Source organism: Neodiprion virginianus, chromosome 7 (assembly GCF_021901495.1).
Source record: "Neodiprion virginianus isolate iyNeoVirg1 chromosome 7, iyNeoVirg1.1, whole genome shotgun sequence".
Taxonomy (NCBI): domain Eukaryota; kingdom Metazoa; phylum Arthropoda; class Insecta; order Hymenoptera; family Diprionidae; genus Neodiprion; species Neodiprion virginianus.
In genome coordinates, this window is record NC_060883.1 from 21736633 (window position 1) to 21749378 (window position 12746).

The window sequence follows — 12746 nt, forward strand, 5'->3', positions numbered from 1 at the left end:
TTATCGCATATCTGCAAAGAGACTGTGTCGGTGTTCAACGTTTAACGATCAGTTTTTAGAAGAAATACGGCATTACATTTCTCATCAACTTACCGGGAATTATGAAGAGACCGAAACATCGGTTTGATGAGGTTTTCTAACATGAAGATACTGTCGATGGTGTTGATATGGATGCGTGAGTGTTCGTTCCACCGTTTTTCCCGTCCCTCAACCTCACCTGTAACCTAATCGATCTCAATCCTCGGTCTTCTGTATTTTCTTCACAGTCATCTTCGGTCATTCAGACGGGAGAAGATGGAGGAGATTAAAACGTACGGAGGTGAGTAATTTTCGGCTGAATCATTGAAGGTTATGTATGAAAAGATGAACCCCTTGACCGATTCATCTCGTTACCACTCACCTTCAGCAGTTCGGAGTTAACGCTTCAAAGAAGACGAACAAGGCGACGAACATCGCTCAGAAGGCTGCCCAGGAAGCGAAGGCAGCTTCCGACGCTCAGAATATAGCCGGAGCCCAAGCTGCTCATCAAGTCAAGTCTCAGCTCGCCGAAAAAGCCATAGAAGCTGCTAAGGCCGCGGAAGCTGCGTTGGCTGGTAAAGAAGCGGTTGTCGATCAGCTCCAGGAGGAATTCAAGGAGGCTGAAGCCGTCGTCCAGGAGGAAAGCTCGTCCCTGGAACAGACACAGTCGAACGTTAATTCCGCTCTTCGAGCCGCTCAAGAAGTTCAACAGGAGGTAAGGATCGAAATTTTCAAATTAAGGATGCTGCTTGACCGAAAATCGATACTCTGTCGATTCAATCACAAAACAATCAGACCTTTAGCGAAAGTACATCACCGTTTTATATTCGTAAGTTACGAACATCTCCTTGAGAATAGATAGACAGGAAATACGGAAGGAAAGGAACCAGCTGTTTCCATTGATTTTTAAGTTTCTGTTCATAATTCCAGTATTTCAAGTTTTATTTATTTTTTTTTTCTTTTCCCACAGATCTTTCTGAGTTATGAATATACCTGATTTGACAAATATCTATTTAATGCGTGGCTATCTCGTGATGAAACTGATACAAACTATCGATGTTTGGCCAAGTAATCACAAGCTCTTGTAAAATTTCAATTTGTAACTATCCTAGCTTCTTTCTTATAGAAACATTCAACTTTTGACTGTTTTACCAGGAATTAAAGAACCTTGTCTCAAACTGGGTCCCTGATATATTTAAATGATTTATATAGCAGTGCATGGTATCAGCCGAGTGCAACAACAAAAAAAATATATTTTAACGTTTGAACGTGTCGTCATACTTTGTAAGATACGATTAATCAAAGTTCGTCAGAAACGGACTCTTCATCGGAGGTGTCAAACACGAGGAGGTGCTCCGGATGTAAAAAGACAAAAACACTCAAGAATATACCGGACACCTTAAAAATTATCATTTTAAGTTACACTTTCAACCAAAGACAGGATTTAACAATTTTTTTCTTCTTCCTTTTTTCTTTTTTTTCTTTTGTCTCAGCTAAAAACGTTGCGACAGGCGGTTCAAACGGCGAACGCAAATTTGGGGAACGCCGAGGCGGCAGCTCAGGGTGCGCAGCAGGAATTAAGCGAAAAGCAGCAGCTGGTTGAGGCGGCTAGACACAGGGTCGATGAGCTTGGAAAGCAGCTGCAGTCGGCGAAGGTGGATTTGACGAACACGAAGCAGGCGGCTTACAGAGCCAGCGCAGCAGCTCATTCAGCGAAACTGAATGCGAACAGGAACAAACGAGGACAATTTGCAATTTTGGGGTGAAATGGCTGGGGTTTAAATATTTTCCTCGTCCTTTTCCTTCGTCAACTTTTTCCTTTTTCTCATCATCCTTCCACGGTCATTTGTATCGGCGGTTGGTTTTTGACAACTGACAAAGTTCTGCTTTACTTACCGTTGGGAACGCGACTTATCCAGACGCCTTTCACTCCTTTGGTACCGCAGAAGATATTTACTACTCAGCTATGTGGCAAAAGAATAGGAATAAAATAATAACCCAAGGTGTAAAATAAATGTGAGTGAAAATTTATAACCGTATTGGAGAACTGATGTGAAGTCAACTTCCGATTAAATATTTTTACCCGTGTATTGTCTTTATCAATAAACTTGTTCTGGACAAAAATTTTGAAAAAAAGCAAAGTTGGGACCATTTTGATTACTTTGATCGATATTACAGTATTTTTACAACAATTTTTAAACAAGTTTTCATTACATTTACGTCCTATGGAAAATTCTGCGCGAATTTCACATGATGGAATAATTCGTTACACTCGTTTTATGAATCTCACCGTAAGACCATATGCGGTGCGTGTTACGGTTACAAAAGGTAATTCGTTGTCATTAAACGGCACGCATGCTTGCATAAACTTGGCATAAAAATCGGGGAGAATAACCGGGACAATTTTGTCGAAAGAATTATTGCTACCCAAGTAACTGGCCGACGGTCCTTTCACCTGAATGCTCGTGAGTGAACTTCGATATGCGGACATTGACCACTCGAGCCAAAGGTCAGGGGAGCCGGGGTCTTTTCTCGGAATCGTTTTATCAATGCCGGAAGTAGTTTTTTTTTTTTTTTTTTTATTTCGCTTAATATATTCTTTTTGTACTCATTCCGGTGCTCTATGATAATGAGAAGTCAACCGTTTGCGGGCGTTCGTTAAATCCGGTGTATAACGCAACTGCTGTTCGTTTTTCGCAACAATATCGCACGGCCACATCATTGTCTTTGAAACCGGTAATACTGCGGCTCCGGTCGCAGGCTCTGCTCGTTGGCCAATAATCCTGCGGAAAAGGACTGACAGAAGAAGGAAAAAGAGCGGCGAGACACGCAGACTGCAACTCAGACATTCAAAGTTAATGATAATTGCACAAAGCACGATCTGGAAAATGGTGTTGGAGGTAATTCCGCAGAAAAAAACAAAAAAAAAAAAGTGTGTAGTTTTTTATTCAATATCAAAAACTTTGTCGAAATTTCAGGAGTAACAATTCAGCTCTACGGGAGCTTTGAGTTCACCCTTCGATTCGAGATGATCAGTGAAACTTGAATGTTACGAATATTTGAATAACCGTGACGAATGTATGATGTCATTTTCAATTGCGGTCCGTTCACTTGTAACCGAGAGATGTTGACAGGCTGGAACATAACTCATGATTACGAAAATTTCACCCGCGCTTATTACGTATTTGGACAGAGTAACAACACTCGAGGTTACGAGTCAGTGTGTTTAATAATCCATAAACAGATGTGGAAGAATGATTTTGAAAATGAGGTAGGATTTTTTCTCGCGATTAAAGTTAAACGATTCGTCGAGACGTCTGGCTGATCAGGTGAAACGAGATCATCGTCGGCCAATTACATCCAATAACGAGAAAGTACCGATCCGATGAAATTGCCTGATTATAGAATACCGTTAAAAATCCAGATGAAGGAATCGATGTCTGACAAAAGAACACGGAAGCTTAAAGAAAAGTGGCATTGCGATTATTACTATTCGTTTGTACTTTCGGCGATCGCTTTGAAAATCGAATTCAACCCTTGAAACATTTCACTTTTTTTTTTTACCGATGGAACAACGGCTCGAGTTAACCGATAAGCCGCGTATCTCGCTCTGTCATGAAAATTTCGCACCGCTTTATTAACGAGATTGAGAGAATCGATCACCCAGTTTAATAACGGAAGCTGGCAGAGCGTTACTCATACAGTGAAAGTGCACTTCGTAGGCCGACCGAAGTGCCCACTTCAGCTTCTTCACCGAGAAGCTGTTGCTCCTGGAGAAGGTTCGTGGATATACGTAGGTACACACAATCTAATTCTTACACAGGTTTGCGTTTATGGAGACATTACGGGTACCTGTGTAAGGGGGTCTCGTACCTTCGGATGGCTAGCCGTGGTATATCACGGAGGAAACGACGGTCTTCATACTAGTATCATCCTTTCTTTACCGCGGACAAGAAGCTCGCCAAAAGTTCTCTGTTGAATATCGACTTCCGGCCCGATCAGGGGTTCATTACTTTCCGTTTTCCCGATATCCGTAAAGCCGGAAAGCCTGAGAAGGGTTGAAGGTTTGAATAAGGATAAAAAAAAGTTAGAGTACAATTAGCAGGAGTAGAATTTTTCACAATTTGTGGACGTACAGTGTTTTTAGCCACTGTGATATTCGACGTGGTGAACGAACCGAGAAGAATCTTAGATCGTGAGTACAACATCAATTTTATCCAGGCAAATATGTTAGACTATGGAAAAAAAATTCTTCTACGTATATTAAAGAAACAAAGAATGTTAAAGAACCCTTGATAATCGTGACTGGCAAATAATCTGGAAGAACATGTGTGGCAATTTTTAAGAATCATCTTCTAGTGATGATCAAGAGAAAGTGAGATTAAAATGGTATAGTGATTGCGCGACTGATCGTCGTTTCAAAATGACGGGTTCAAATTGCCCGAGGTTCATCCACGCGGAGGATGAAGCGAGAATTAGGTAATTCGAATCGTTGGGTATTGGTTTCTGCGAATTTCGACGTTGATCGAAGTCTGAAGTGTTGACCTTGAGCAGACGTAATAATCGTATAATTGCAACTTTGTCAAGCGGATAATGGACTCGTCTCTCACATCCCGACTAGGCGCGATTTCCCATTAACGTCCATGGTGATTAGCAATTAGCAGGGAAATGTCGAAACTGTTTGAAGTATTTCAATCCTGATTAGAAGCAATTGGTACTTTCCCCTGCATTCTGAGTAGCCTGAGTTTGACGAACGTGCCAAGTGTATAAGAGAACGATGCTCGCGGTTTCGTACGAGACACTTAATTGTTCGTCATTCCCTCTTTAAACTTTAAAAAGTAAACCAGACTAGCTGGTTCCTCTGAATTTCAAGGAATTTGGACAGTCATTGGGTCTCACGTTTGCCCCAAGAAACTGGTAAATGAGCAGCGCGTGATTCGAGTGTGGAATACCATCAACCACATTCAGCGAACTTGAAATGTAAAAGTCATCCAACGCTGAATGTCCCTCTTTCATGTCCTCAAACTCTTTCTTCAATACTTTTGTTCAACCGGAACTCTTGCGTCGCCGAGATGGTATCACTGATCAGAATCGAAGTATCGATGTGATTCTTTTCCGACCGTTGACCATGCCGCGGATCCGCTTTCATTGGGATTAGATTGTGGATAGAAAGAAGTTGCGGCGTGGGTGAGAGCTGGCTAGGTTTTGGGTTCATCTGTGGATGTCTGCAGCGGTGAACGGGATCCGAAGCGAGTCGATTAGGCGACGAGGTTAAAAGTAATTCGTTGTAACGACAGACTCGCCTATGAAAAAGGACCGTTTATTTTCTCTCCTTCGCGTTTTTACCACGTAGAGTAGAGTGCTTACCTCGTTTTTTCATTTCCACAGATCCATCCGCGAAAAACGATACCTAGGTACCACTCTGATATGCCGATGCAACTAAATTCATGGCACCTAAATTTGAACTTTCACCTCTCGACTTGCCCAACCGGATTCCATTTCATACTTTTATTATATTCAGTACTTCCGGTGAAAAATAACTGTCTCAATAATCCTCCTGGATTTTCCAGTTTCACCGGCCCTGAAACGGGTCGCATAATTTTTCACGTTTCTGCTACTCTCCAACGAAGTCTTACCACTTTCTCAATTCCGTAATATTTGCCTATTCCATACCGAAGAACACCAACTCAGCAGGCCGCTTATGCTAAGTGCGGAAATATTTAACATATTCTCGCGTAATTTTCATCTCACGTTCACTTGGTTGTTTATGATCTTGCCTTGCGACCAGGTGCTCCTCCCTTTTGTTTCGCATCCTGCTTTCACTTCTAATGACGGCCGTGCAAATGACTGTACTTCTGAAATCCCTCAAACACGAGCAAAAGTGAGGGTTATCGGATGTGTTGGTTCCACCGATATTGTTATCATACTTTTTTTGGACCACTCTACAGCTAGGCCAATTTTATTCCCGGTCACAAGTTAAATTGACCCAAGATATGGCCGTTTGGTTCCGGTCTGAATATTTATACCGGCATTTACTTACCGCATACTTGTACACGTGTCGTGAGGCTGCAGCCACGCGTTGATTACTTCAACGATTTTATCGTCATCTTCGTAATTTTCAGAGAGTTAACGCGGTCTGTGTGACCATCAACTAAATGCAACGATAGAATGATGGACGTCGCGGTTGCGGCAGAAGGTTTCACGACAGATTCGAGTTGTTGATTTCAAAAATGGCATCCGCAGTTTCCCATCTCCACATCATTTTGGTGCTTGGCTTCTTCTTCCAGGTCCACGGAGCTGACAAGGTGAGACGGACAATTTTTTGCTACCAAGTTTTGATATTTTGATTTTTGTTCAACCGTACATAACATTCGAGATTGTAAAAAAATCTTCAAGAATGCGTTTCAGTCTTACTCGTGAGAAAATGATGTTAGCTTCACAAGTTGTACCATAAAATCGCAGCATCGTCACGATTTAAAAAAATGATCAAAGACAGGATAGAATAAATTATTGTCATCGTGATATTCTTCGCGTTTATTAAAGCTTTATTTATATTTTTATAATTAGAAAAACTGTGCAGTTTTTATCAGCGATCTCCGAACACGTCGAAGAAGCGACTACTGAAAACCGTTACGCAACGACCTAGAGATTTCTTACAATAATATGAACGTGTTACGAGTGACTCTTACATCGATGCAAAATAGTTCACGTTTACCGCACGATCTTACGCTCTGTTAATTACGCCTGGACTGTTAGAAACATGCATAATTCCCTCGACGTTTTAGTCGCGTCATTACACAACGTCTGCGGAAGCTCTCAAGTTACGTTATTCACCGCATGCAGCGATGCTGAAATTTTTTCTGGGGAAATTGTCGTAATGCACGTATAAATAATTGGGGGATAAAATAAATACGTATATATTTTTAAAACTATTTGGAAGGATTTTTTGGCAGTTGAAAAGTAAAAGATTTTTGCAGAGAATTGGAACTGCACATCGATTTCTTAGCGCTGGTATTTGCTGCTAATCTTGATGCGGTATAAAACTTTTATTACAAACTATGGCCGCTGGCTGTCGTTCGAATCTTGGTTATAATCGCGGTGAACAAAGAGAATGCAGAGGACCTAACGAGTGACGAGTGAAAGTACGCGAAGAGGATTTACAGCTGTAGAATCAGAGTGAATGGTTTTTAATATCTGGGACATAAAACGCACGTTAAACACGCGTCGGATTTAGACACGAGAGAATTTTTATAGTTATTATACGGGAAGAAATTAGCCTCTAAAATTCTGCCAGTACAAACTAATCGATTAATCAGGTTTCGGTTACAGTCCGAGTCGAATAATTCATTTTAGTGATTTGAATTTTACAGCAAAAGCGACAAATTTTTAGGGAGCAGGTCCTGCCCTCCAAGGGTGGGAAAATTCCCGAAGAAGCCTTTCGCGCTGATCGATTAGCCCTGAATCGCCTAAACAAAGAAGGAATCACCATCCCTGACGGCGTTATTCTCGAAGCTCGCCACGTTCACAAACACTTTAATCCCTCGGGAGCAATGCCGGAAGTCCTGAAGGTAGAGAAACGGGTCAATCAAGAATTGTAGTCAATGCGGAAATTTTTTACTCAAACGATCGCTGATGGATTCAGAAGAATTCAATAACTACGAAGTATAATAATGTATCACAAAAAGAAATTCAGAGTTTTTCGTAGAAGAGTCAATATCTTTTACAGATATTTTCAAAAATAAAGTTATAAATTTCGTTTACATTTTATAAGCTTCAAATGCTCAAAGAAAACAAATGTTCTCACGACGATATATTTGATCTGAACATGTACCGAGCACAGAGTTTCGAAAAAAATATTTAAAAAAGAACTACCCACTAGATAAGAAAAATAAGTTGCAATAAATGAGAAAGTGGAAGAGACTTTTGTAAAGCGATCAGAATTTCAATGATCAAAAGTCATCCCACCGCTGTCACCAATTGTGCAGTTTATGGTTGCATAAAAATCCTTGGAACATATTCCGTAAAGCTGATAAAACGATCAATGCTCTGAAAAATCACATCTCCAAGTCCAAAGACACACGGTTTTTTCAAATTCCAAATTTTCCTGACTCGCAAATTTCACCGTTCACAATGCAAACTTGTATTCCAAGGTCTACCTCACCCCGGATGGGCGATACGTGCCTCCGGAGGGTCGCAATCACTACGAGCATCCGAAGACAGTCGACACGACGTACTTGGTTCGACGTCCGGCCGAAAGCCAGACGGCAGCGAAATTTGGCAGCGGTTACCGAGGCTCGTCGAATGCACTTTCGAGTTACTCGGGTCGACCCGGTTGTACCAGACCCAACGGACCACGAGCTTTCAAGCCCATTCATGCACCCCTCGTCATCCCGCTGAGGGACGAGTTCGAGCATAAAACTTACTTTCCAAACCGTCAAATCTGGGGCCCGGAATATAGCTGGGAAGTGATTTACGACCCGTTTGACGAGTACTTCGTCAACGATATTCCCTTCTTCGATTCTCATCAGGTACGGAATCTTTTCTTTAACCTTTTTTTTTAAGATCCTTAGGTTTTGCAAGAATTACGACGTCTGATAATGAAATTTTTTTGTCAAGACGGTTTTGTTTCAAATCCTCCCAGGGTTGTTCGATTTACTTGTTATTTATTCATTTGTTTCTTTTTTTGTCTTGCAACGTTGGAGTCTACAGACTCAAATGAGTAACCGAACGATACAAATTTTTGAAATATTTTTCCTTGTTTCTGGCATTTTTCTATGCAGCTTCGAACGTAATAGTGAAAGATGATAATTTCACCGTGGCTCGTAGCTCTGATGTAATTACGCACGGCGGTAGCATCAAGGCGATGCATCTTAACAGTGATGAAAGTGCACAGCAAATTTCAATTCAACTTACAGACGCTGTTCGCACCTTTAAGCTCGGATTACGCGACCCGATTTATCGCAGAGAAATCTCAAATTTTTTAAGCTCCGATTTTTACAACAGTTGATAAAAAACAAAGGGGGGGGGGGGGGGGGGTGGTGGCAAAAATAGTAAATTGAAACAGTTGCTTCAGTGTGTTATAAATTCAAATATTAAATACGAAATCTGAATTCTGCTTTGTACACAAAACTTTGGGATAAGAAATACAAGGCTTTGTAAAAAGGCCTTAAATTCCAGAGAATCTAATCCACCAAACACTTAAACTCTCACGTTTCTCAGACACGTTGCAAGTAATTGATACGTGATGTTGAAGTCAGAAGGCTATAAAAGTGTATCGCGTGACTGACACAATGAATAACGTCGTTTTCTTCATCTTGAGCTGCTAGGATTTATAAGAAAAGTGAATTCCTTTTCTTGCCCAGTTATTTGAGCAACAATTTCTCATCTTATAAAATATTAGCTATCAAAGGTTAGATATAAAGAATAGACGAGAAACGATGTAACCACATTTCTAACATTTATCAATTAAAATCCGTGATATCTGATCGACCCTGATTTCTACAACCGATTAAACTCAGTTTAAATAAATTTTCGTATCAACGAGCTGCATATCCTGATGTTGCATTTTCATGCTTTGTAACACGTGTGTTGCGCTTTCCGTAATCGTGTTATTACTATTATGATTATTATTATTATCATTATTATTATTGTTATTCAACCGATGCACGCATTCGAGGCATTAATGCGCTGCAGCGTACCGTGAATTGCATATCTGCACGTCTTGTGTTCGGAAGTTTATCTTCATTCCCACGAGCTCGTTGCGTAATTTGAAGATCTTACTAGATCGATACCTCTACGTCACACTTGCATCCTGGAACTGCCTCATCGTGCTGTTCGAAACAATTTCTCGATCGCACTGCGCTCGTTTATTCGTGGAATAAATTATCACTTGTGTGTGTGAATCTGTCAAGTGTGTGTGAAAATGTGTGTTCCTTTCGTAGAGATTGCGGAAAAAATAGACAAATTTAAGTTTTTACTATTTATTTATAAAAAACTGAAACCCTGTCCACATTATTTGATTTTTAGATGAATAGTTTTATCGACAAAGGTTTAATCGCCGAATTAGTAAAAATCGTATGTTTTTTTTTTTTTGTTTTCATGCACGAGTTGAAAACCGGTCAACTTCTTAGATCGACAGAGAAATTTTAATCATTCTAATTCATGCAGATCATTACGAATTACGAGGGATTTTTGAACGATTATCACGATCGATCCTTTCGTCGTTCGTCCGGAATTAGGACGGTTAAAAGAGCAGCTTCTACTTCCGGTTCTAAACCCGTTTCGCATTATCCGGAAACGGAATCGTCCGGATACACAGGCCTGGTGAGAATACCGAAGACGAAATTTAAATGCGGAGAAAAACGGGGAATGTTTCCCGACCCTGACACAAAGTGTCAAGTGAGTATTTTCGATTCTTCCATTGCGTTGGCGAGTGATTTTCTATCCGCTTCGATCGATTTTCATTTACATATTTGTTTCCCTTTAAAAATTCATGGGTAATTTATTTTTTATTTACACACGTGACTTGCAATTTCGCAGGTATTTCATTTGTGTCGCGAGAATGGGATCAGCTCATTTCTCTGCGCAGCCGGAACAGCGTTCAGCGAGACTAAACAGAGGTGCGAATGGTGGGATACCGTGACTTGCGGTTCCGGAACGACTGATACACGACGAAGTTGAAACTCTGAATAAACAAACTTGGAATTATTTTTTGTACTAATGAAACTATTGAAAAATTGCCCCGTCTCTACAGAAGCGTAGAATTTTTTTTACTTATTTTTTAAAAAATTTTTTTATCATTGACTTGAGATTTTTACTGTAAATAAATAGGGTCTAAGTATATATAACCTGAAGCCATACATTCATAATTATGTAATTTTAATTCGATATCTTTGTAATATGAATATTTTTGTACACCTCGCAGGTTTTCTAATAAAAATTATTTGCCTATGTGAAAGAGTTATCAATTGATATATTGTATTTGTGATAAAATAGTAAGACTTTCAAAATCAATCTTGCGAAAACATTTCAAATTTATGTAAACGAATATACTTTTGGTATCAATTAAGTAGGACAAATCTATGACAAGTTCATACATTTTTTTTAATCTCTGCTCTGGCTCGAAAAATTCAGAAAGCTTCCCCTTTTTTCGTCCGATGTGAATAATTTATTGCAAGGGAGACAGAAGTGAAAAATAATTCTTCACTATAAAACATCACGAAATGATCGATAACTTTACCTCGAAGAAAGTTAATGGAAAAAAAAAGAAAACGACGTTAATAATACTACAACGTAATTCGGCATGAAAATGAAACTAAAATTTCATGTTCCAAATTTTGCGGCGTCATAAACTCGGGTGATTTTCTGTACGTAAGTATAGTGAGAAATTTATATCACCCAGCAAAATAACAGCGATCTGTAAATTCGACAGTGAGTAACATACCGACGGAAAAATGGAGACGATTTTCATTCAAAGTAACTCGAGTGATTCAAGTTACAACTAAGATCATGTAATTGTAACATGTAAGTGTGTGACTATCGATAAGTTACCGACGGAGAAGAAATCGTTCGATTGTGAACGTCGAACGATATTCATTCCTACCGTGTCTTCGGTCAGTAGTAAAAGCCATTTAATGTGCGGCGCTGCGAGTAATTTGGCGATCAGTGGTAACAGCCGATGCCAAACATAGATTGAATTAATCTTCCAACAGTGCTCTCATAAATCACTACAAAATTTTTCAACGGTGTTCGGAGATGAATACAATCATGATCAAATTTTCATTGATTTGATTATATTCTTCAGATTTTCTCCAGTACTGATAAGAACGAGTGCTTCTTCAATATTGTATTCGATTTTCTTTAAGGGCGTTCGTATAAGACTTTTACAAGAAGATGTAAAATATAATCCTCCAGTCTCAATCGAGACCTCGTAAAACCTCTCATACGTGAGACTTTTGCTATGTTATTCTTGAAGACAATCTTCCTAATTTTTTTTGTCATCCTGTTATCGTAACTTGTATTTTAATATTTATTTCTATGACTAAGTATCATCATAAGACTCCGTAATCTCTGTAAGCGATTAAGTAATATAATAAAATTTACAAATCATTTTCCTACACACTTCGATTGAAACGTGCGAGCATACTTTTTGTCGGTTTCAAAATGTCAATGGATTTATTGACAAACAAATATTTTGAACGCAGTTTTGGGCAACGGTATAAGGTTGAAGAATAACATATCTTTGTACGAACCAGTAACATAAATGATCAACAAGTTTGACATTCGTTTTCATAGTTATGGTATACACTACACTAACTATACCTGAATACAACCGAACCGGTCTTTGCTAATATAGAATTGACATCCAACACATATTTTTGAGGTAAAAAAATTTCAAAAATTCACGGCCCAATGGGCACCGTAAATGACTTCAAATAACTACGCGTCCTTTAATTCTAGCCGTATTGAATGAATTTCATTTATTATCGATCAATATGCATGACAAAGAAAATTTACATTCCAGAGCAAATAGCCTTTATTTGAAATATCACGTTTTGAAAAATCTTGAAAAAAAATTGTCAGTCCTGAAAAAATGTTGCATACTTCAATTCAACACATATTGAACAGCCCTCTAATGATATCTCAATATTGGAAAGAACATTTTGTTTCCTAGAGTTTATTGGGGCGTCCGGGGTATCACGGTCTTTCCTACATACTGTGATTGTCAA

At 39.4% G+C, this 12746-nt stretch overlaps 2 protein-coding genes across 2 annotated transcripts; both read left to right on the forward strand.

Moving 5' to 3' along the window:
• The first annotated feature begins 4 nt into the window (after positions 1-4).
• Positions 5-2131, forward strand: LOC124308888 (tropomyosin-like). Its single transcript, XM_046772044.1, has 4 exons — positions 5-175; positions 267-319; positions 407-733; positions 1512-2131. Exons 1-4 carry the CDS (start codon positions 127-129, stop codon positions 1782-1784), a joined length of 702 nt encoding a protein of 233 aa, XP_046628000.1. The 5' UTR covers positions 5-126; the 3' UTR covers positions 1785-2131.
• A 1783-nt stretch (positions 2132-3914) lies between these two features.
• On the forward strand, positions 3915-10935 carry LOC124308476 (uncharacterized). Its single transcript, XM_046771222.1, has 6 exons — positions 3915-4213; positions 6141-6323; positions 7389-7586; positions 8169-8546; positions 10186-10416; positions 10558-10935. The coding sequence occupies exons 2-6, from the start codon at positions 6249-6251 to the stop codon at positions 10696-10698; spliced, it is 1023 nt and encodes a 340-aa protein (XP_046627178.1). The 5' UTR covers positions 3915-4213; positions 6141-6248; the 3' UTR covers positions 10699-10935.
• The last annotated feature ends 1811 nt before the right edge of the window (positions 10936-12746 follow it).